The 24,353-nt window shown below is 37.8% G+C and overlaps 1 protein-coding gene across 1 annotated transcript in view; it reads right to left on the bottom strand.

The window, feature by feature from the left end:
• ARMH4 (armadillo like helical domain containing 4) overlaps positions 1-24,353 on the bottom strand; it is a gene marked incomplete at both ends in the record, with an annotated part of 94,774 nt that overhangs the window by 63,003 nt on the left and 7,418 nt on the right. Inside the window, 2 exon segments of the mRNA XM_080926350.1 lie at positions 1,150-1,410; positions 22,960-23,151. Of these exon segments, the coding sequence (XP_080782476.1) occupies positions 1,150-1,410; positions 22,960-23,151 (453 nt within the window).

The following is a 24,353-nucleotide window of genomic DNA, read 5'->3' as shown; positions in this document are numbered from 1 at the left end:
TTATATAAAACACACATATACATACATATATGTATGTATACACACACACACACACACACACACACACACATACATAAATGGGAAAGGGAGAAAAAAATCTTTCATTATATAATGCTATAAGCTCTAGTCCTGAACCTCACTATGTAGATAACATTCATCTGGCTCTACTTCTTGAATATTGTAATTAAATGAGTCACCATACCTGTTCTTTACATAATTTATTCTAAGTAATTATTGCTCAATACCTGATGTATGATTGTCAGTAAGCACTGTATTAAAAGTCATATGTTCTGCCTATATTTTGGAGAGCTATACTTCATTGTGACTTCTCCTAATTGTGTGCATATTGCATAGAAAATCCCATCTATACATTTTCAGTAATTTTTATTCCAATTTACAGGGTGATAAGCTCAGAACTACGTTCAGAGCACACCCCAAACCAACAGTCATATTTTGAAACAATTACCTCCAAATGTGGCTCTATAGATCTTTCATTTAATGTCTGCCCAAGTTAAAGACTCAGAGTTTCTTAAAGAGAAAACTTACTTCTTTGGTGAAAAGGTCAGTTACCACCTAAGAAGAGAGTGAGTCTCTTACTTAGGGCTCAATAGCATCTACCTGCAATTAAAAGAAAGGTATAGCTTGGAAGCTTCCTTAGCCTGGACAGAGTGTAAAGAAGGGATCTAGCCCACACCCTCACTGTCTAACATCCCAACCTGGAACACTCACAGAGAAAGAGGAACACGATTGAACATGTGACTGCTAAGTGAGATTGTATTTAAAGCAAAAAGCCCCAAACTTCCCAAATGGCTCAGTGACAGGACAGAGATTGAGAAAATCCATTCAATTCCTGACTCCAGTCCCAGTGTACTGCTTGTTTAGATCTTTCCTTCCCATTTGAAAGGCTTCCTTCTGGGAAGAAAAATGGAGATCCTTTCAAAACATCAAGTAACCAGACTGATAATGGGAACTGGGGGATTGAAGTTGGCTATGGAAAACCACAGATGCAGAAATTTTGAGCAAATAACTGATAATTTATACACAAATAGACACTCATAACCATAGACAGATTGTGTTTCTGTATGACAGATGTCAATGAAAGAAAACTGAAGTCTTAGGCAAAAGAGACGGAATTCAAAGGGTTCTTACCCAGACCTTGGTTCTGTTGTTCCCATTCAATAGTCTCTGGTACCTGGTAGGTGGCTCCCTCTAGTAGGTCCATGCTTCCTGTCCCTATGTCAGGTTCCTGTGATGTGATGCCAGGCAGAGTAAACCCTGGTGGCTCAGTGTCACCATTGAAGTCCTTATACAAGGAGTCTTCCTCTTTGTCTCCCTCATCATCTTCATCTTCCTCATCCTCTTCTTCCTCTTCATCTTCTTCATCCTCTTCATCCTCATCATCTTCTACCTCTAGAAAACAATTCAAAGGGAAACTTAAAGATATGCAATGAACATATATTCTCAAACACATTGATTTTTTTTGAAGTGATTCATAGTGATTAATACAAAGTAATCATGTTTATCTTTTAAAACTAATTGTGAAAGTCAACATTAGACAGTCCAGGTTTTATGAGATTATGTATTTCTCTATACCCTGTGTTTAAAACGTTCAATACTACAGTTATATATGATAACTCTCATGTTTATTAGGAATTAAAGTTTAGGAGTTGTGGTTGTTGGGTTTTTTTTTTTTTTTTTTTTTTTTTTTGTCATCATGACATAATTGAGAATTATCAGAGAAAAATGAACCTCAGTTAAGAAGATGCTTCATTAAGATTGGTCTGTAGGTAGGTCTGTGGGGGGTACTTTATTGATTCATGATTGGTGTTGGAGTGGACCCCCATGTGTTTGTGTCATCCCTGGGGAAGTGATTTAGAGTTGTACAAAAAGTAGAATGAGCAAGCTGTAAGAAGAAAGCCAGTACACAGCACTCCTCCATGCCCTCTGCTTTGAGTTTCTTTCTCCAGGTTCCTGCCTTAAGTTTCTTCTTTGATTTCTATCATAGTAAACTGTAAACTAAACCCTAAAATGGTCTCAGTCTCCTGTTGCTTTTTGTCAGTAATAGGAGGTAAACTAAGATAGCAACAATGAATTTTTGTAAACAAATTTATATTTTCAAGTCTAGTAAACATTTCTGTTTTCGGAAGGTTATAAAATGTTTATCTGTTAGGAATTACTCTGTCATGTTAAAGAGCATAAAAATATTTTATCTCTTGTATAATAATATTAAAGAAGAAAATTCATTATTTGATATACTTCTCTTTCCATCAGGGACTAGAATTCAGCAGCATCACATGAGAGGCAGATGAATTTGGATTGCAGTCTCCCTGTGGAAGAGTAAACCAAAAACCTAGAAATAATTGCACCAACATTCCTAATTCACTGCTAAAGGGAGTTACAAATGACAGATTTATCAAAGATGTTCTTGATAAATAAATGACGATAAAACATCTTTATCTTGGTTAGGAGTTAATTTTTACAACTGAGGCTTTGTGGTACTTAAGGTGGTGTGGGCTGAGGGACCTAGAGGCGCAAATTCAACTGACTTAATTTTGTAGGAATATTCAAATCCACTCTTCACTGTGAGTCAGTCCATAGAGCAGCTGACACATGCCAGAATGCATCTAAGGCTTTCTTTGCATCTCTGTAACTTCAGCAGTCACTGTGGCAAGGAACTCTATTCAGAAGGGAGAGAAGACAAGAGAACAGAAAACTAAAGCCAATCCCAACCTTTCCCGCTTCCAGACAACTATATCCATGCCTCTCTCCTTTATCACTTTAAATTTTTTTGTAACACTTATTATTTTTTGAAACACATACCAATTTTTCACGGTATACTACTCATTAGGAGAGCACATGCTTAGCATAGGCAGGGCACTGAGCTCAGTATCTACAATCACAAAAGAAAATTTGTCATCCTTTGGTCCTATATCAGCCTGAATTCTGTGGGCTTTAGGAATTTCATCATTCAGAAAACACAACAGAATGAACATTTAATGGATGCTGTTCCAGGTGACAGAGATACAGTTTGTGGGCCCAAAAAACTGATGATCTTCCCCCCAAGAAAATACACAGCAGACATGGACACAACAGCAGGTAGAGAGCCTACACTCTTGTGAACACTGTCAAGATAAAAATTATCAGATGTTGATAGGTCAGATGGTGAGGCTGAGAAAAGCTTTTCTTATAGCATAAGGAGTATGTACAAATAAGAAATTCTGTGTGTGACTGAGTTGATATTCACAGGGAGACCATCACCAGCAGAAAGACTAGTGACACCAAAAGCCTTAAGGCAGGTGTGCACAAGCTGTGTTCAGAGACTAACAAGGAGGTTACTGAGGACTGGGCATGGGACAAGGGTACACTAAGAATATAGAAAATTACAAGAGGGAGTAAACACAGCCTATCAGGCTTACAACTTAGGCTACAAGGTAGAAAATTACTGCAACTGAGCACACAGAGAAGGAAACCCATGAGGATGCTATTAGAACTTGGGTGAGCTATGGGGATAATGGTGCTTGGAAGTAGGTATGGTGCAGATCTGTCTGGATCTGGTGATACAATTTGTAGGTGGACCCTTGTTGATTATTATCATGTGAGACACAAGTGGGAAGAAAGACAACTTCTTCATCACCAAGGGAAATGCAAAGATTTTATGCAAAATTAAATCAATTTGAGACACATTGTATGACAGCCATGCTAGTGGCATCCAAATGCAAAGGCTGAAAGTGCAGAAAAGGTCAAATATGGAAGTTATCAGCTGACAACAATGGAAACTAGGCCCTTGCTGCTTTTAGTTTGCTGTGACTGAGATGAATTAAAACAGTTCAAAGTGAAACTGTTAGGATTGAGATGCACCTCACTTGACAGAATGCTTGCCTAGCACACATCAAATCCTGGGTTTGACCTTCACCACCACATAAACCTAGGGTAGTATCACATGCTTGTAATACCAGCACTGGAGATGAAGGCCAGAGATTCAGAAGTTCAAGGTCTTCCTTAGCTACATATGGAAGTGGAATCTACCCTGGGATGCTATATGAAACCTTATTGAGACAGAGAGAAGGGGGGAGGGAGAAAGGGGAAGGGGGAGATTAGGAGAGAAAGAGGGAAGGGGAGAGAGACAGAGGGAGACAGAGAAAATCATAGAGAGATAGAGTGAGAGACAAAGAAAGAAAGAACAAAAGAAAGAAAGAGAAAGACAGACATAGAGAAAGAAAGAATAAAGAAAGAACAAAAGAAAAGAAAGAAAGGAAGGATGGAAGGAAGGAAGGAAGGAAGGAAGAAAGGAAGGAAGGAAGGAAGGAAGGAAGGAAGGAAGGAGGAAAGAAAAGAAAGATGAAAGGTATGAAGGAAAATAACACTAAAAGATTAATCAGCTGTGTCAGATACCAATGCCAGATGGCTGAGCAATGCTTGGGGACATTAAGTGATATGGTCAGAGTTGAAATAAAGAAATGTCTTGTTATACATGTTCAGGAGAGAGAAAAAAATATGTCTAGACAGTACCCTCTTTAAGCTACTTTCATCTCTCTGGCCTCTCTCTCTGATAAAACAGTGGCTTCATAACCCATAGCATCCTTTGTTCTTCCGAGGGGTTAAGCCTCTGAGGAACTACATCATTTTGCCAGCCTTATCCCACAAACTCTCACTGTTAGTTGAACAAGAACAAAATGTTTTTTCTTACTGACTGTTCATTCACTAAGAACTTTGAATCCTCAAATAATATCTAAACAGAGCTTAAGATGCGTTTTTTTTTTTTTTTTTTTTTTTTCAAACCCAGAATTGTTGTCCCTCCAGGCTAGGTGTTGTTTTTCCTATTAATTACAAACCTCCCTTCAGTCAGTGGTCACCAAAAATCAAGCATTACTTTTGTTCAGGACTAGACATCTACACATTTCACTAATGTTCTCATAGGCAGACCTCATCAAAGACTGACCCACACTCTCTAATACAGGCTTTTCTTTCATACCCAAAGACTAGCCAATAGTGATCATTTCCAGGTTGTCATTAACACATCACAGGGGTGAAGGACCCTTGCAGATGTGCCATCCCAGCCTGTGGAAAACACCAGAACAAGAACCTTTTCCCTAGGATGTCTTGCTTGCCTGACTCTGGACAGCTTCTCACCTGTTTCTTCTGTCTTCTTCAAACATTCATTTTTCATAGGAATCCTCACCTTTGACCTACATATGTAGTTTTTATAATTTAGAGTTCTCTTTTCACTCTGGATTAAATTATTTTAACTGATAGCAATATTACTAAAAGCGTTTTCACACATGAGAATATTAACAGCCTTAGGAATGATACTACTTTTATAGTCAGAGCTTTCTCATGTATAAAATTGAGTGTGAAACTTAAAAGCCTAAGAACTTAAATTTCTTCCAAGGATATGAAGCAATCCTCCAGCAGATGGCTCTCTAAGAGTAGAAGGTACTGAGAAACCTCAGACATTTTCACCTCTCACAAAATCCATCACATCAAGGCTCTAAGCTGGTTGAGAACTTAATGGATCTCCTAACATTACTAAAATCTCAGCTATTCCCACCTTCATATTTTTATCATATGTGAGCTATATACAAATAATATTTGATATTATGAAGCCTAATACTAAATTTCAATGTGAATATGATATGTAAATATATACCATAAATGTGTTAACAAGCTTTCTACTGAAATTAACAACCCCAGAGAACTCACCATTGCAGTGAAGAATTACAATGTGTTTAATAGTATTTCCTGAGGGATAAGTGGTGGCTAAGAGGCTGAGAGAACATTCTGCTCTCACAGAAGGCCAAGTTCAGTTCCTAGCACCTATATCACATAGCTTAGAGCTACCTTTAACTTCATTCTTTACCTGAATCCAGTATCTGATGTCACCTATGATCAAATGCTCACATACACCTGTCTATACACAGATGCACATAACTATACTAACAGTAAATATATATCATACACATATTTTAGAACTAATATGCATATTCCTTCATAATCCTCTATCTGGTCCTAATGGTATTCATTATTACTGAATGCCATATGTTAGGATGTTTATTTATGCATTCCACTACATTTCTAAGTCTTACTCTTGAATTGATTCTGAAAACATTACTATTCATGTTTAAGGAAACAAAACTAACTTGTATCACTGTCTCACCAACCATTAAAAGGAGGCTCTAATTATTGATAGATAAACAGTTCAGGAGAAGAATTCATAGTTTAAAAACATTTGTTTTTAAATACTGGGTGCTGTGAAAAGCATCAGCAATCCATGAACTACTACAATGAAATGTAGTATAAATAAAAAGGTAGAATTAAGAGAATAGGCCAGAAGCTCCTTGGCCAGCTAGCTTGAAATATGCAGTGCAGCAGCAGCAGTCACAGAAAGAACCTTCAGTGAGGTAAGACAGAATTGCAGTCTGAAGTCGTCCTCTGACCTCCACATGCTGTGGCAGTGAACGCACAAATGAGGAAACCAACAGATACTTCAAAGAGCTTTAGGACACTTTCAACCTTATGGCACCTCCTGGCTCATGTATATTGCTGTTGACTCTTTACCTCTGTCCACTTCGTTCTAGTTCATAAAGTATGAATGGCTATATTTTCTATACGTAGTAATTGATTTATTTGCCTGTTAGTTCTTCCTGAATCTCATTCCTTCCTTCAGGGTTGTGTCCCTTTCTCTCTTAGCAGTTCGTTTTATAAAGCCCTCTTTTAGCGCTATGGCTTTATTCTTTAAATCCATGAGAACAGGGTTATTGATGATGGTATTCTGTCTTATAGCCATGGACTCTACTCTCGGTGTCTTGTTTCTTTGAAAGTGATTTGTGCCTTTCTTTTCCTAAATTTGTTCTTTCTAATCTGCACTATAAGAATCTTTCTTTCTTTCTTTCTTTCTCCTCCCAACACTCTCCCAGGCAGTCTGCTGGGTCACTTTTACAGTCTCTCCTTACATGTTTGTGTTTGTAATCATTTCTTTGCACATGGTTACTATACTCTCTTTGTCTGACAGTGTAGACACATAACGCAATTACTAAAGACCTAAAGTCATCTTGCTATGTGAAGGCCTATTGAATTTTCTGTAAAAGCCAGAATTCAAACATAGTACTTTAACAATTATTTGTATTATCCCCTCTTGAGGTAGGCCAAACTAATTGAGTAAGAGTTTCTTTTGCTATTCAAATTCCAGTTTCAAATTCTTGAGTTGCAAGCAGTTATATGAGCATCTGCTATCTGATTCTAAAGTGTGAGGTCTGTATGTTTAAAATTATGCAAAAACTCACAGGGTAGTGGGTAGAGGTAGTACTCTCTGTGAGTAAACATACCTGCCGCCAACTAGTCCTGATGACCTGAGTTTGATCCTTGGACACACATGATGGAAGGCCAGAATGAAGTTCCAAAGGTCAGCTTCTGATATTCACACACACATGCAACACACACACACACACACACACACACACACACACACACACACAAACACACACACACATGCCACTAATTAAAATTGTAAATCTCAATTGGTAATATTTATTATATATTATGTTCTTCAAAATTGCTTCTTCATTTCAGTCTGCTGTTCTGAATGCTAAAGAAACATGATTTGAAATGTGCCATATTTGTCTATACCACTTTGTTAAAACTATTAAATTTGAAACTTTTACTTGATGCTTAACAGCATATACAATTTAAGATTTAAGGGTAACCCGAAAACTATTTGAAACTGGTATTAATCAGAGAAGAAAAGGTCTGAGGTATGACAATGAGTCTAAATAAAACAGTAGTTGTACAATGTCTTAACATTTATTTTACTTCATTTAATTTTCTGTCTTCAAAACTGCAAGGTTTGCTCCTGATTAAACCCTCCCCTCTCTGGTTAACAGGCTGAAGAGAGCAGTTAACCAAACTCTACCTCCTGTTGCTTATTAATACCTAATTCCCTCTCAGGCTTGACCACACAGAAGTGCTCTGTCCTGCCATTTTCATTTATAAATACTACTCCACATTACGTTTTATTAATATAGGAGTTCTTACACCAATAGTGGTAACTCTAGACTGTAGCTTCTGATTGTCAGACCAACTGCATTTGATTCAGATAAAAGCTCTCATACATGTCTCCTTAGAGACAGGAAAAGAGTGATCATTCTCTGTCTCCTGGCTTCTTTATGGAGAACGACAGAGGCAGAATCAGCCTTGTATCTATAAATTCTGAGACAGCCAGTATAAAATCTTTACCAACTTAGTTGCCATAAAAGAGTATTTTCTTTTAGCAAATTAATAGAAACTATGTATAAAACTTCACACACATGCAAATGAAAAACCACAGATTGCATAGGTTGATTATTGATTTTGTAAAAACACAAACAAACAAAAAAAACCCCAAAAAACCCAAACAAACAACAAACAAACAAAAAAAAAACCAAAAAAAAAAAAAAAAAAACCAAAAAACCACACACCGATTAAGGTAGATTTCTCCTTTAACCTGTACAAGGAGTCAACCCATCCAAAATGAGGTTACATAATATTGTTTGAGAAACGTTTTATTTATTATGCCTGTGAGTCATCCTTTCTTGGAAACAAAATTTGTAATGTCCTTTTTACCCCCACTCTAAGTATCAAGCATTGTGTCTTGCTCAAAACCTTCCCTTAATGTATGCACCCTTCGCAGAGCCTAAATACAGTTTTTATTATGTTGTACTATGGGCATGTGTCAAGAGTATGACATAAACTTTTAAAGAAAAGCCAACTACATCCTGTTGCACTTCTGGGGATGGTGGCATGTCAGAGATGACCCTTATACAGATGAACTCCCACCAATGCTAGAGTGTGGTCCCAATGCCCTCCTCTTATCTCTTTTCTAATACAACCTAAAGAGTTACTTAAGAATATTGAGCTTCTCTGATCTAACTGAGAGCAAGTGTTAGTACGGATCCCTCTGAGGATGTGAACTAAAGTGTGACTTCTTGGTGGTATCCATGATCTCTAAGGAATTTATTAATAAATGAAATTGAGAACCATCACCTCATTAACACTGTTTTAGATGTTCAATTTGGTGTCTCTGATAGTCACACAAACAGCAAGAGAAGGCAAACACAATGATCAGTATAAAGACAAGAACTTAGTCACCATTTTACACCACACCTGGCACTGACAGGTCATTGTTAACATGACTCGGAGAGCTGACCCTGCCTAAGCACATACAAGGACGTTGCTTAAGACATTATCTTGCAGTCTAGGAGAATGGATTCATTTGGGATGTGCATACTATAAAAATAAAACCTAGGCCAGGCCTGGTGTCGCCTAGAATCCCAGCACTTAAACATTAAGCCAAATAGGTCAGGATTGTAAGTCCAATCTGGGCTACATTGCAGGATTCTGACTCCAAAATGAAACAGTATCTTAAAACAGAAAACCATCTGAGACTCTCAACACACACAATTCAGAAAGCCTCACATTGACAAACTGGACTGCTCTTAGTTCTGGTACCACTAAGCCCAGCTCTTCCTATTGACAAAGTACTGCATCAGTGTGGATCAGAAGTGGTGTGCTCAAATATGACTGCATAAGTCATATACTTCTACCTCATAATATATTGTGGTGATCTGAATGAGAATGGGACCCATAGATTCATATGCTTGAAATCATTGTCTCAGTGAATAGGACAGTTTAGGAAGGATTAGGTGATCTTCCCTTATTGGAGTTTTTATCACTTTGGGTGAATTTTGAGGATTCAATTTGAGGCTGCCATCCCCAGTGTGCTTTCTCTGCCTCTTGGTTGTTGATAGGAATGTGAGCCCTCTCAACATCCCTAGTCATCAGGGAAATGCAAATCTAAACAACCCTGAGATTCCACCTCACACCAGTCAGAATGGCTAAGATCAAAAACTCAGATGACAGCAGATGCTGGCAAGGATGGGGAGAAAGAGAAAAACTTTTCCACTGTTGATGGGGCTGTAAGCTGGTACAACCACTCTGGAAATCAGTCTGGGGTTTCTTCAGAAAATTAGACATAGTACTTCCTGAAGATCCAGTTATTCTACTTCTGGGCATATACCCAAAAGAAGCTACAACATACAATAAGGACACATGCTCCAACATGTTCATAGCAGCCTTATTTATAATAGCCAGAAGCTGGAAAGAACTCAGATGTCCTTCAGTAGGTGAATGGATACAAAAATTGTGGTATATTTACAAAATGGAGTACTACTTGGCTATTAGAAACAATGACTTTATGAAATTCCTAAAAAAATGGTTGTATCTAGAGAATATCATGCTGAGTGAGATAACCCAGTCACAAAAGAACAGACATAATATGCAATTACTTATAACTTAGCCTCAGAAAGCTCTGAATACCCAAGAAACAACTAACAGATCATATGAAGCTCAAAAAAAAAAGAAACGCCAAAAGTAGAAGAAGCTTCAGTCCTTCATATAAAAAAAGAAAAGAAAAGAAGAACAACAAGTGTATAGCACCCTCTCAGAGTAGGGTACACCTAGACCTTTAATCACTGACAACTCAAGGGCTAAAAAGATAGCCTTGTGGCATTTTTTTGGTATTTAAAAATCATTATGTTTAACCTATACACACCAAGAAAACTTTGACTATTTTCATATTATGTTTTGTTTTACATGTACTTTATACTTACGGTAATTAGTAAGATTTCAATGCATATTATCAAACCTTAAAAAATCAAGTACTGACAAAAATATATTCATATAGTTTTATGCCAAAATGCTTTTAAAAATATGTTCATGTATCTCTCTCTCTATTTTTTAAATAAAGTTGTAAGAAAAAAAAGAATGTGAGCCCTCAGCTGTTCCTACCACCATGCCTTTTACTCCACTATCATAGACTCTAACCTTCTGAAACAATGCGCTCAATTAAATGTTTTATTTTATATAAAAAAGTGGTGTGCTCTCCATGCAAGGCATTGCTACTTCCTGTGTCTTTCTGCCCTGTTCTTTACTATTTTCATGTCACCTACCTGTCACCCAGACAGTAATAACACAAAAAAGACATACTTCACTGTAAGAAATGAGACCCAGTTAATACAGGATACATTCTATATTATATATACTCCGTGTTTTAAGGTATAACTAAGAACCTTTACATGCAAGATCACAATTCTTCCTCACAAGCCAAAAGGAAAACTCCAATGCTCCAGATTTTCGGATAGAAAAACTGACATCCAAACATGACAAAAAAAAAAAAAAACCTTTCATTAAAATTCAGTGAAGTCTGGTGTTGGGGCCCTGTGTATCCTCTCACTCACTGTTGGGGACAGGGCGTCTGAGAGGCTTCACAGAGGATGAGTTTGAGCAGGACTGATTCTGCCTCCTTCCCCCATTAGTTTTAATTCCATTGCCTTATTTTTTGTATAATGCAGCCTTGATTGTTATTTGCTTATGACACAACTGCCTTACTATTTTATAAATGAGAATGATCTTAAAATGTCTAGAAAAGAAAAGAATCAGGCTTTGCTTAAACTAGTTCTAGCAATTGACTTAACATAGCCTAGAGCCATTTGAGAGAAACTGTCTAGATCAGACTGGTCCATAGACGCGTGAATGGGAAACTGTCTTAATTGTTAATTGAAGTAGGAGGGACCTTTTTTTTTTTTTTTTGTGGCCGTGATTCCAGACAAAGTAAGGAATGAACTGAGCATGATCCTTCCAGAGAGCCACAGAGCAGCACTCCTTGATTGTGAGTTCTTAGTTGGCGTGATGCTGTAGCAACAGCAAGCAAAGCTGCTTTCAGGTTCCAGCCATGAGTTTCTTCTAGCATTGCATTTGGTTAACAGATATAATCTGTTGTTAAAATAATTCCTTCCTTCCTTAACTGTTTTAGGTCTCAGTGTTTCATCACAGCAACAGTGATATGACTAGAGCAGGCTTCTATTGGGCATGGGATCATCTCGCTGAAGATTAGAAGTTAACATGATTAATAGAGTTAAATGAGTGTCATTAAACTACTGCTTTCCAGAGTTAAGGGTATGTCCTTTAACCTAGAAAGAGGAGAGTACTTGGCCTCAATTAACTTATTGTGCTGAAGCCTGGAGGTTTTTAATAGTATTTTAGAAGGGAGTATTTGCATGGGTTACTTTTATATGGAATTATTATCAGTATAGAAAGAGGCAGCTCGGCTTCAGAAGAGACTCTAGTAAGCAGAGTCAGAACCTCCTAGAATCAGAACAATGTTTACAAATGTGATGATTTTTTAAAGCTTATAGGAAGATTTAAATAGATACATGATTTTTTTCTGATCTTTTTTGAGGGTCATGCATAAATATGAACATTAAGAGTTAATATGATCCAAGAGTGGTGGCTCATGCCTATAATCTCAGAACTTGGCAGGCTGACAGAGGAAGACTGCCACAAGTTCAATGTGAGTCTCAGTTATATAGTAAGTTCTAGGGTTACAAGTGGGGCTACAGAGTAAGACCTTGCCTTAAGAAAATTAAAAAGTGCCTTCTAGTTTCTGCTTGTGCCTGGAGCTGACTCTGTGAACACATGTAAAACCACCACTGCTGCTCTGAGGGACCTGCCCGAAGCCTTCAGAACCCAGGAATTGAAAAGCAGTTTGGGAAAGGATCCTTCTGATTTCTGTCTGTGCCCCAGTGTTAACCCTGTGCCACAGCTCTCTCAGACCCTGTGAGGAGAGAGCTTGTCCCCAAGTAGTGCTAACACCCAGGCTTACAGGAGGTTCAAGCCACTGCCAGTATCAGTAAGACCAGTTATTACCAGAGATAAGCAGATGTCAAGAACCTAAGCAACAGAAGCCAAGGCCACTTGAAATCATCAGAACCCAGTTCCCCCACCACAGCAAGCCCTGGATATTTTCAACACACCAGAAAAGCAAGATTCTGTTTTAAAATCACAACTCATGATAATGTTAGAGAACTTCAAGAAGGTCATAAATAGCTCCCTTAAAGGAATATAGGACAACACAAGTAAACAGGTAGATGCCCTTAAAGAAGAAACACAAAAACCACAAAATTCCTTAGAAAATTATGACTAAACAGGTGAAGGCATTGAATAAAACCATCCAAGATCTAAACATGGAAATAGAAACAATGAATAAATCACAAATGGAGACAACCCTAGTGATAGAAAACCTAGGACAAGTAACAGGAGTCATAGGACTAAGTATCACCAACAGAATACAAGAGATAGAAGAAAGAATCTCAGGGGAAGACCATAGAAAACACTGACACAACAGTCAAAGAAAAATGTAAAATTCAAAACCTCCTAACCCAAAACATTCAGAAAACACAGGACACAATGAAAAGATCAAACCTGAGATAATAGGTAGAGGAGAGAGCAAGGACTCCCAACTTAAAGGGCCAGTAAATATCGTCAACAAAATTATAGAAGAAAACTTCCCTAACCTAAAGAAAGATGACTAGAAAAATACAAAAAGCCTACAGAACTCCAGACAGATAGGACCAGAAAAGAAACTCCTTCCATCATGTAATAGTCAAAACACCAAGTACGCAAAAGAAAGAAAGAATATTAAAAGCAGTAAGGGAAAATGTTCAAGTAACATATAAAGGCAGACCAATCAGAATAACACCTGACTTCTCAACAGAAATTATGAAAGCTAGAAGATCCATGGCAGATGTCATGCAGATCCTAAGAGAACAGAAATGTCAGCCCAGGTTATTATATCCAGCAAAAGTCTCAATGAACACAGATGGAGAAACCAAGGTATTGCATGACAAAACAAAATTTATGCAGTATCTGTCTACAAATCCGTCCCTACAAAAGATAGTTGATGGCAACACAGGAGGAAAACTACACTGTAGATAAAGCAAGAAAGCAATCTCTTTTCAACTAAACCAAAAGAAGTCAGTCACACAAACACAATTACACCTCTAACAACAAAAATAACAGTAAACAGCAATCATTGGTCCTTAATATCTCTCAACATCAATGGACCCAATTACCCAATAAAAAGACATAGATGAACAGACTGGATATGTAAAGAGAACCCAATATTTTGCTGTATACAGAAAATACACCTGAGTGACAAAGACAGACACTACCTCAGACTAAAGGGCTGTAAAACATTTTTTTTTAAGCAAATGGTCTCAAGAAATTAGCTGAAATAGCAATTCTAATATTGAATGAAATTTACTTTCAACCAAAAGTTATCAAAAAAGATAAGGAAGAACCCTTCATACTCATCAAGGGAAATTTCCACCAAGATGAAATCTCAAATCTAAAGAGATATATGCTCAAAATGCAAGAGTACCTAAATTTATAAAAGAAATCTTTACTAAAGCTCAAAGCACACATTGCACCTCACATAATAATAGTGGGTGACTTCAACACTACAATCTCATCAATGGACAGATCATGGAAACAAAAACTAAACAGAGACACACTGAAACTAACAGAAGTTATGAACCAAATGGATTTATTAGATGCCTATAGAACATTTCATCCTAAAACAAAAAAATATACCTGCTTCTCAGAACCTCATGATACCTTCTCCAAAACTGACCATAGAATCAATCAGAAAACAATCCTCAACAGATACAAAAAGATTGAAATAAACCCACGCATCCTATCAGATCACCATAGACTAAGACTGGTCTTCAATAACAACAGAAACGACAGAAAGCCCACATACACATGGAAGCTGAACAATGCTCTACTCATTTATGATTTGGTAAAGGAAGAAATAAAAAAATTAAAGACTTTTTAGAATTTAATGAAACTGAAGGCACAACATACCCAAAATAATGGGATACAATGAAAATAGTGCTAAGGGGAAAACTCATAGCTCTAAGTTCCTCCAAAAAGAAACTGGAGAAAGCATACACTAGCAGCTTGACAGCACACCTAAAAGCTCTAGATCAAAAAGAAGCAAATATACCTAAGACGAGTAGAGAGCAGGAAATAATCAAACTCAGGGCTGAAATCAACCAAGTAGAAACAAAAGGAACAATACAAAGAATCAACAAAACCAAGTGCTGGTTCTTTGGGAAAATCAACAAGATAGGTAAATCCTTAGCCAGACTAACCAGAGGGCACAGAGACAGTATTCAAATTAACAAAATTAGAAAACCAAAAGGGAGACATAACAACAGAAACTGAAAAAAAATTCAAGAAGTCATCAGATCCTACTACAAAGCCTATACTCAACAACACTGGAAAATCTGGGTGAAATGAACAATTTTCTAGACAGATACCAATACCAAAGTTAAATCAGGAGCAGATAAACCATCTAATCAGTCCTCTAAACCCTAAACAAATAGAAGCAGTCATAAAAAGATGGATTTAGTGCAGATTTCTATCAGACTTTTAAAGAAGACCTAAATACCAATACTTTCCAAACTATTCCATACAATAGAAACAGAAGGAACACTACCCAATTCCTTCTATGAAGCCAGAATTACTCTTATACCTAAACAACATAACCCCCACTCCACCAAAACAAAGACAAAAACAAACTTCAGACCAATTTCCCTTATGCATATCTATGCAAACCAAAATCCAAGAACACATCGAAACGATCATCCATCTTGTCATGACTAAGTAGGCTTCATCCCAGGGATGCAGGGATGGTTCAACAAATGAAAATCCACCAATGTAATGTACCAAATACACAAACTCAAAGAAAAAAATCCACATAATCATTTCATTAAATGCTGAGAAGCATTTGTCAAAATTCAACACCCCTTCTTGTTAAAACTCATGGAAGGATCAGATATTCAAGGCCCATACCTAAACATAGTAAAAGCTCGGAAGCACATAAAGAAATGTTCAATATCCTTAGTCATCAGAGAAATTCAAATCAAAGCAACCCTGAGATTCCACCTCATACCAGTGATATTGGCTAAGATCAAACACTCGGGTGGCAGCAGATGATTGTGAGGATGTGGAGAAAGAACACTCCTCCATTGTGGTGGGGATTACAAGCTGGCGAAACCACTCTGGAAATCAGTCTGGTGGTCCGTCATAGTACTGGACATAGTACTACCTGAGGACTCAGCTATACCACTCCTGAGCATATACCCAGAAGATTCTCCAACATATAACAAGAACACATGCTCCACTATGTAGCAGCTTTATTTTTAATATCCACACACTGGAAAGAACCAAGGTGTCCTTCAGCAGATGAGTGGATGCAGAAAATGGGTTACATTTACACAGTGGATTATTGCTCAGCTATTAAAAATAATGACTTCATGAAATTATTAGGCAAATGGATGGAACTAGAAAATATCATTCTGAATGAGGTAACCCAATTACAAAAGAACTTACATGGTATGCACTCACTGATTATTGGATGTTAGCCCCAAATTGGGCTTTCCCAAGATACAATTCACAGACCACATGAAGCTCAAGAAGAAGCAAGACCAAAGCAAAGTTTGAAGCAGAGACTAAATCAAAGGCCATCCATCTAGAGACTGCCCCACTTGGGGATCCAGTCCATATACAGCCAACGAATCCAGATAATATTGTTGATGACAAGAAGTACATTATGCTGACAGGAGTCTGTCTCCTGAGATGCTCTAGAAGATCATGACAAGTACAGAGGCCGATGCTCACAGCCAACCATTGAACTAAAATCAGGGAGCTAGAGAAAGGATTGAAAGAGCTAAAGGGGTTTGCAACCCCATAAGAACAACTATATCAACTCACCAAAGCTCCCAGGGACTAAACTACAATTCAAAGAGTACAAATGGACAGACCCAACTCCAACTGCATAAGTCTCAGAGGACAGCATTGTTGGACATCAGTGGGAAGAGAAGCCTTTGGTCCTTCTAAGGCTTGATGCCCCAGTGTAGGGGAATGTCAGGGCAGGGAGGCAGGACATGATGGGTATGGGAGAGACCCTCATAGAAGCAGAGGGAGTGGGAAAGTGATGAATACAGTTGGGCAGACTGCCAGTAATAGTTCTTACCCTTACATCTGTTTATAGATTTGTCAGGTTCGTAATAATTAGTATTTAGCACAACGAAATTCTAATGTTTACTTCTGTAAAGAATATATACATACATAAACACACATACAAAGATGTTCTCCAACCTCCGTACATGCATGGACACAAAACAAACACACACCACATACAATAATGTAAGTTTAAAATACTTTTAAAAATAGAAATGCCTTCTCTGCAAACCTCTAAAATGCTATTGATATCTTTATATGATATCATAAAGAATTTATTATTTAGGATTAATACATGCTAATAGCATGAAATTTTTGCAAGCTATTATATACTTCCATGATACATGTTTTCTTCAACTGTGGGAAACTCATGACACTGAAGAATCTGTGTGTGAATCACTCGCCACAGGGACACTCTATGGTTCAAGATCCCAGATTGGTCATTTAGAACAAAGCCTACTTGATACCTGAACACCCCTCTCAGAAATCAACTGCATCTTCTAATAAATGAAAGAATTGTTGGCCTAAGACTGAGGATATGGCTGGCTCTTATGTACTGCCTATTCTGTCACATATGATTTTATCTGTCTGTCTGTCTATCTGTCTGTCTGTCTGTCTGTGTATATGTATATGTCTGTATCTATATAAAACGGGGTCTCATTTTGTAACTCTGGCTGGTCTAAAACTCACTGAGGACCAGATTAGCCTCAAACTCATAGAGATCAACTTGCCCCACTCTGTATTTTAAAGGCTGAGATTAAAGATGTATGCTACCACACCCAGCTAAAAAAGCAATTGTAAAGACTAATTCATCTCACCACAATCTAATTTAGAATTTTTTGCATGGTTCAAATGTTGATAAGGTAATTTATCGTTAGCGTTATACATATAGTATCTCTTCATATCTACTTAACATTTTCCCCACATTTGAGGATTTGTCACTTCTCTTTTTCTGTTAGCAACAACATAATTATAATTAGCCAGATTCATGTAAATCCAAATATACATAAAGATGAGCACATATGACATTGCATATCTCTGTAGCCCAAAACTCATGTCTTCTCCTGACCTTGAATCTCTGTTCATATTTATAAGGTTTTCTCTTTTCACCTGCACTGTGTCATTTACACACCTATCATGTGTCTTCTACTAAACCTGTGCTCTGTTAAATCAAGCCCTAGTTTTTATGGTATTCCTTGAGTTGCCAAATACTTTCCAAATGCATTCATAAGCAAATGTGTAAATTACAGTGTTAGCCGGATGAATATAAATAAAACAAAACCTTGCCTTCATCCTTACAGAGGAAGGTTTTGGATAACTAAAGATGAGTATGCCAAGCAGTACTGGGCTGGGCAAAAAAAAAATATACATGCACACACATATACATGTTTGTATACACAGATGCATGCATACTGTATGCACAGTCACAGACAGACAGACAGATAGACAAACAGACACACACACACACACACACACACACACACACACACACACACACACATACACCCCAGGCCAATGGAGGGCATCAACTCTGCAACTATGTTACTAAATTGTGTGGGTATACTGATAAATGGTAAGAAAAAGTATTTCAGAAGAGTAGAATGGATGTCTGATATTGTGTGTGTGTGTGTGTGTGTGTGAGAGAGAGAGAGAGAGAGAGAGAGAGAGAGAGAGAGAGATAGAGAGAGAGATAGAGACAGAGAGACAGAGAGAGAGGGAGAGAGAGAGAATTTGTGGATAATTTATAGCAGTGCATCATGATATTAATTTAAAGCACTTTTGAAATACCACTGACCATATGAGTATTACTAGCAAGCATGTGATACCCATTCTGAGTGCCAAGAGATCAGCTCTTCTACCCAAGAGAGTTGACAGAAAGAGGCTTGCCACAGGTGCCTGATGGTGCACAATGACTTCATGACAAGACATCAAAAAGACCCACACAAAGAGGCAATCAATAACTGAAATATCCGGCAATCTGCTTTTCAAAATATGTCATAAGAGACCCTTACAAATGTTGCATACAACACTGGAGAGCTGGATCGGAGGTTAAGAGCATTTGCTGATTATTCAGAGGACCTGGGTCAATTCTCAACATCTGTATAGCAGCTCACAACTATGTGGAACTCAGTGTCCGGGATCCAGTGCCCACTTGGCCTTATGTGCACTAAGCATTCATGTAGTGCCTGTATATTCATGCAGGCAAAACACCAATCCACATTAAGTAATATTTTAAATCAAACAAGCACCATAGTATCCTCAGAGGAGCTTTCAAAAACAGTATCTGAGAAGCCATTCCTTAAAGCTTCTTAGGTTACCTCCAAATTGCTTTCTAATTAACCAATAATAAAAGGCAAGGTTTTTTGACATTAGTGTCATCTGGAAGAAGACCACCATATTGCGGAAAATATTATCTCAGTTTCACAAATAAAGGCATCTTTTCCAAATACAACTTTCTGTTTCAACTCATGAGAGGCAGAAACTAGTAGATCTCTGAGTTCAAAGCCAGCCTGGTCTACAAACAGAGTTCCAGACTAGCCAAGGATAAAAAATGAAAATTTGTCTCAAACAGAACAGAACAGAACAAAACAAAACAAAATTGAAACAAAACAAAAATTTTACTTTCTCTTGAAATTTTTATGTCATATGTAGAGAGAACCTTATGCTTCTCCAAGTTTGTATGCTGTGTGTAAGCAATTTATAATTATTAAAATAAAATACATATAAAAGTCCTCTAGCAAGTCAATTGCTGTTGTATTATTTCTGAATTTATCACAGAATTCATGTTTATTTATTAGATTTTTAAAAACCCTATATGCAATGCTCCACTTGAAACCACAAGAAGTGGGAATTGTCTGGGATAAGGCATCATCTCAGTCAACTCTTTGCTCATACATTCATTGGACAGGACCAATCCTAATGAGAATTCAGCTCCATCTCTTTCTGTATCCTAGGAAAGCCCTATCTCTTTATCTTCCTCTCCTTGTTGAAAAATGTCCATTTTCAGACATTTAACAAAAGAGATAAAAGAATAAAAGGAGGGTATTCACAAACCCTGAGTGATCTCAGCTTTTGATTTCAGATCTCTCACTTAAACATAGTAGCAGGTAGCAACAGAGCCACTGATGGTCTGAATATCAACTTCCTTCTTCTTTTCCACTGTGGAGTACTGGGGATTGGACCAGGAACTTGCACATACTAGGAAAATACTCTACCACTGAGTTTCTAAGTGGTGAAGTATTTGAGCGCTGCCCTACTTCCTATGGCATTGTTGAAGATCTTCAGCATAAATTCATTTTACATCTTCTCAGAAGTAAACAAAACACACAACGATTTTAGATTCTGTAAAGCAAATGGATGTCCTTTATTTGCAGTGGTTCTCAAACTTCTCATGCTGTGGTGACCCCAACCATAAAATTATTTTCCGTGCTACTCCATGACTGTGATTTTCCTATGGTTATGAATGAGAAGGTACAACTCTGTGTTTTCTGATGGTCTTAGGTGACTCCTTTGGAAGGGTCATTCAATCCCCTTCTAAAAAGGTTATAATATACATGTTGAGAACTTCTTTTACGCCATAAAATATTAAGAGTATAAACAAATAAATACAAGTTTTTGTGTGTTTGACAGGGTCTGATGTGTCCAGGACTGGCCCAAATTCATTCAGTAACTAGGTCCAGACCAGTGTGAAATACATAGTAATACACAGTCTTAGAAACAAAATAACCTGAGAAGGCAATTAAAGAAAAGGTACCACAACTGATAAATTACTTTGATAAAAATAATTCTGTTCTGACTGTAAATCTGTGGTAAAACTGAAATGCTCCACCAGGCAACATTATATACTATGTTTATATTCCTAGTCCAGGCAGGGAAACCACAGGCTGAAAATCCAGGAGTTTGGTAGGTTCATGTGTTTAAATATATAATGCCTACTCAGCTTTTTGAGATTTAAATGTCAACATAAACTTGTGACATTTTTAATACATAGTAATTAAAGATAAATTATACACCTTGATTTTTAGGAGAAATTATGTGCTGATTTAATTCTAGACCTTATCTTAAACCCAACAAGGTAACAGAAAGAATGTTTTTTTTTTTTTTTAACCAAAAATGTCTTTCAGAGACTTTGACAAGAAGCATAATTCAGTTAGAAATCTGACAAAATATATTCTAAAAAGAAAAAGGAAGCAGAAGCTGAATTGTGCAGAGGAAAAGATCTCAAACCCCAGGATATCTTTAGCCACATCAGAAAAATTCTCACCTATTTTAACACAACTGTCATCATCTACTAAATTTAGAAAATTACTACAGTTTTACAAGTACAGACTATTCACAAATACATTTTCCTTTGATTTAATGAGTCTTGCCAAGTAGAGCAGCCATCTACATTTCAAGCCAACTGAAGAAAATATGAATATTTTTACAGGTGGCATCCAAGGGAACTGAACACATGGGGCTTTAAGCTCAGAGCCATGTGGCATCTGTCTGCACATTACACAAGATGGATGATAACCTCTGGGATCACAATGGTCTGCCTCTTAAGTCAGCATTCCTCTGTGACATTCTCCAAGCCACTCTTCATCTGTTATATTTCCTAGTGAGCCGATTATACATTTTACTCTGGAAGGCTCTAAGACGGGCTGGAGCGATGGCTAAGTAGTTAGGAGTGATCTTGTTCTGCAAAGGATCCACGTTCGATTTCTACACCCATGGAAATTTCCTATGACTCTAGTTCCAAAGGAACTTATGACTCTGGCTTCTGAGGCCCCAACACATACATGGCATATACACTCATGCAGACATGGACAAAGATTTCTCAGAATTGATAAAGTGAATTTTTGGGGGTGAAAGGCATCTCCTATACACCTGGTCGAACCTCTTCCCTGCAGTACAGAAGACAGACTCCCTGTACATTTTCGGGCCTCTCTCCTAGGGCATGGCTGATTGCCTATAAGCTTCCCTGTGGTCTAGGTTACCATAATTAAATTCAGTCATTTGCATCTACAATGTGACATTCCTCACCTTTCAGGGTGCTGACTCAAGCAGTCACATGACTGTGGACCCCATCTTCTTCCTTCTGGCTTGGTGAAGTGTAGCCATGCCTCAATTACACTTTCCCTGGCCAAAGCCAATGCCTTACATAGTATAACTTGGCATAAATTTCTCAGCCTTAAGTACTAAAGAAACTGCCTGTGTCTAGACAGTAACTCGGAGATGTTACTAAGAGAATAACCCAGCACTGACAGTGATGTGATGAAAAGACAGTAAACAGTTAAAGCTTCATAAGAGGAAAAATCCAGTTGAAAAAACCACGGCTCTTCCTTTTAAGCTTGCTATTCTCATCCAGCTTTCATAATGAAACCAAGTAAGATACTAATTTTGAACACTAATTCCATGTTCTGCCCATAGACATTTAACTGGAATCACAGGGAGAGACCTCAGGCAGATGGTTTTAATAAAAAGCTCTTCAGGAGTCTGAGTCCAATGTTTACCTGCAGTTAAGGTCACACATTATGGTGTGTGTATGTATGTGTGTGTGTGTGTGTGTGTGTGTGTGTGTTATATTGGTTAGGATTCATTGAAAGCTCTCCAAGTTGACTCTAATGTTCAACTCCAGTAGATGATCACATACATCCATACATACACACAGACCTACCTACATACATATGTATATTTGCATGCTAGGGTCAGTAAATATGTTCTGTAAAGAGCAGTATCATACATACTCTGGGGTGTTTAGGCCATTTAGTCTTTACCATCACATCTCAGTTTTGAGCTATGTTCCCAAAGCAGCCATCAACATCCAAATAAGGTCTGTACCTGGACTGCAGTACAGCTTTACTTATGAGCATTGGCACTTGAAGTTTATATAATAGTACATGTCACAAAATATTGTTCTTGCATGCTTGTTCAACCTTTTGGTAATATAGAAGCCATCCTTAGTTCACAGACTATGGAAAAATCACTGGCAGACTACGCTTTCCTAGGCCAGTTTACCCAGGGACTTACATGCTCACTGACTTAGTGGTTTCTCAAATGAGTGGACAGAAACAAGGATACCTTCAGATTCGAGTTGTTCCAGGCCATAGGAAGCAGCTGTATTCAGGTGACTGATGGGCGGACTAGTTCTTCCCTGAGAAGGGAGTGCTGGAGAGATTGTGGGAGCCTCCACAGTCATTGCAGGGGGTGCCACTGGAGAACCTAAAACTGGTATGAACTCTTCACTGGGCCCAGTGATTGTGTCCATGAGATCTGCCAAACACAAGAGACAGGGCTTGACCCACAAGATCATCAACACAGAAAATGTTAACATTAGCTTTGAAACGCAAGAACCAGAAGCACAGTAAATCCCATAACTAGAACTTAAATTCATCTCTTCTCTAATCAGCCTAACCGCACATGGAAAACATTTCATCATCCTGAAAAGACAATGCCTCAAATCATAATTTTGCTTTAAAATTTTAATCTCTCACATATTCTAGTGACAGTATTATAGATGGCCTAGATTTTTGTTTGGGATTTCAAAGGCAGATTGTTGAATAAAAACATTTTAAATTAAACGCCAGGGAAGATTTTGGGTAGATCAAGTGTGCTTCAAAAAAACCATGTGGAAGAGATTAAGCTTAGAACTGCATCTAAAGGAGATGCCATTTCAAGGCATCCAAATGAAGCCCCAAGCTTCCACATCCAAAGAATAGGGAAAATGCAAATGAGAACAGGCCTGAGATTCTACCTCACAGCAATCAGAATGGCTAAGATCTAAGACTCAGGTGACAACAGATGCTGCCAAGGATGTGGGGGATGTTGGTAGGATTGCAAACCAGGAAAGCTACTTTGGAAGTCAATTTGATGGTTCCTCAGAAAATTGAAAATAGTTCTACCCAAGGACCCAGCTATAACACTACTAGGTAAATACCCAAAAGATGTTCAAACATATAACAAGGACACATGCTCCATATACTGTTCATAGCAGCCTTATGTATAATAGCCAGAAGCTGAAAACAACCCAAATGTTTCTCATTAGAAGAGTGGATACAGAAGATGTGGTACATTTAAACAATGGAGCACTACTCAGCTACTAAAAACAATGACTTCATGAAATTTGTAGGCAAATGGATGGAACTAGAAGACATCATCCTGAGTGAGGTAACTCTGACACAAAAGGACACACATGGTGTGCACTCACTATTAAGTGCACAATAGACCAAAAGCTCAGAGTACCTATAATACAACTCACAGACCATATGAATCCTAACAAGAAGGAATACCGAAGTGTGGATGCCTCTATCCTACTTAGAAGGGGGAACAAAATAATCACAGGAGATAGAGGAAGAGAGGGACCTGAGAGGGAGAGAGAATGGGGGAGGGAATAAAGGGGAGGCAGGATCAGATATGGAAAGAGACAGAAGAGGGCCTCAGAGGGTTAGGAAAATGAGTCAAAATATGTAGCAGAG

The sequence above is a fragment of the Micromys minutus genome (genome assembly GCF_963924665.1).
Source record: "Micromys minutus genome assembly, chromosome: 12".
NCBI classification, from domain to species: domain Eukaryota; kingdom Metazoa; phylum Chordata; class Mammalia; order Rodentia; family Muridae; genus Micromys; species Micromys minutus.
The sequence above is the reverse complement of the archived record's forward strand: the minus strand, read 5'-3'. Positions and strand labels throughout refer to the sequence as shown.